This window comes from Emiliania huxleyi, assembly GCF_000372725.1.
Source record: "Emiliania huxleyi CCMP1516 unplaced genomic scaffold EMIHUscaffold_10852, whole genome shotgun sequence".
Taxonomy (NCBI): Eukaryota; Haptophyta; order Isochrysidales; family Noelaerhabdaceae; genus Emiliania; species Emiliania huxleyi.
The window spans coordinates 1-1,067 of NW_005201880.1; the positions used below are offsets into that span (position 1 = coordinate 1).

The window sequence follows — 1,067 nt, forward strand, 5'->3', positions numbered from 1 at the left end:
CCCCCTTTATGTGCGCGCACTGGCGCTGCCGCTCGGGCTGCCATAAGTTGGCTGGGGTTGTATGTGCGCTGGTAACAACAGACTCGGGCAGGAGCACTTGGAGTGCAGTCAGCAACCGCACATCCAGGGCCGGGGAGCTCAGAAGCGCACCCAGCGGGCCGGATGATTGGCATCGGGTTACGGGCAAGAAAGCCCTAGCCCCGGGGGTGCGCGTTCGCAGGGAAAGGGCCTTAAAGTAAACGTGCCCCGAGTTCATTTTATTAAGTTTGCAAAACGATGGGCAAGGGCGGCCCGAAGAAAGCCAAGCAAAAGACGGCGGCGCCAGTCGCGGCCGCGTCCTCCTCTGCGGCCGGCGGCGCCTTCCGCTCGCGTGCCGTGGGCGCCGTCCTCCTCGCCGCGTTCGCCATCGGCTTGCAGGCGCTCCTCTCTTCGAACGCGCCCTCGGCGGAGGTCCCTCCGCCTGGTGCGGCTCTTGCGCCTGTTGCGGCGCCGCGCGGGCCTCCTCCCGCCTGCCCTGCGGACTGGCCTGCCTGCCCGCGAACCGCGGGCGTCGACTGGGCGGCGGCCGACGCGGCGGAGGCGGAGTCAGACCTGTCGCCGGCGGCGCTCAGCGAGGGCCTGCACGGCTGCAACGCCACCGCTCTCCTCTCGCCGCAGCGCGTGCCTGGCATGCACGCCATCTGCATTCTCCCGCCTCCGGCGGGCGAGGAGCGGGCGGCGGCGACGCTGGTCGTGTACGACTCGATGCGCCGCGCCGAAGGCGGGAGGGAGGGCGGGAGGGTCGTGTCGCTGCTGCTGCCCGCGCGGCTGAGCGACGCGTCACACGTGGCTGCGGCGGTGCTGCGCCGGCTCGGGGTGAGGCCCAGGCCGCGCACGCCCTCCGGCCAGTACCAGCCCGCAGCGCTCTTCACCGACCGAGGCGTGCGGGTCGTGTCGGCGGGAGGGCGGCTCTGGCTGGGAGAGCATCGGTTCCTTCCTGCTCGTTTAGGCGTGCGGGTCGTGTCGGTGGAGGGGCTGCTCTCCCTCGCGAGCGGCTCCGGCGCGGGGACGGGGCACTACGGCGGCGG

At 71.7% G+C, this 1,067-nt stretch overlaps 1 protein-coding gene across 1 annotated transcript; it reads left to right on the forward strand.

Annotated features, from left to right (window-relative positions):
- Positions 1 to 276: 276 nt before the first annotated feature.
- EMIHUDRAFT_260345 (hypothetical protein) lies at positions 277 to 988 on the forward strand (the record flags this gene model as incomplete). The annotated part of the gene is made up of 2 exons (XM_005792272.1): positions 277 to 855; positions 944 to 988. 2 exons carry the CDS (start codon positions 277 to 279, stop codon positions 986 to 988), a joined length of 624 nt encoding a protein of 207 aa, XP_005792329.1.
- Positions 989 to 1,067: the final 79 nt, after the last annotated feature.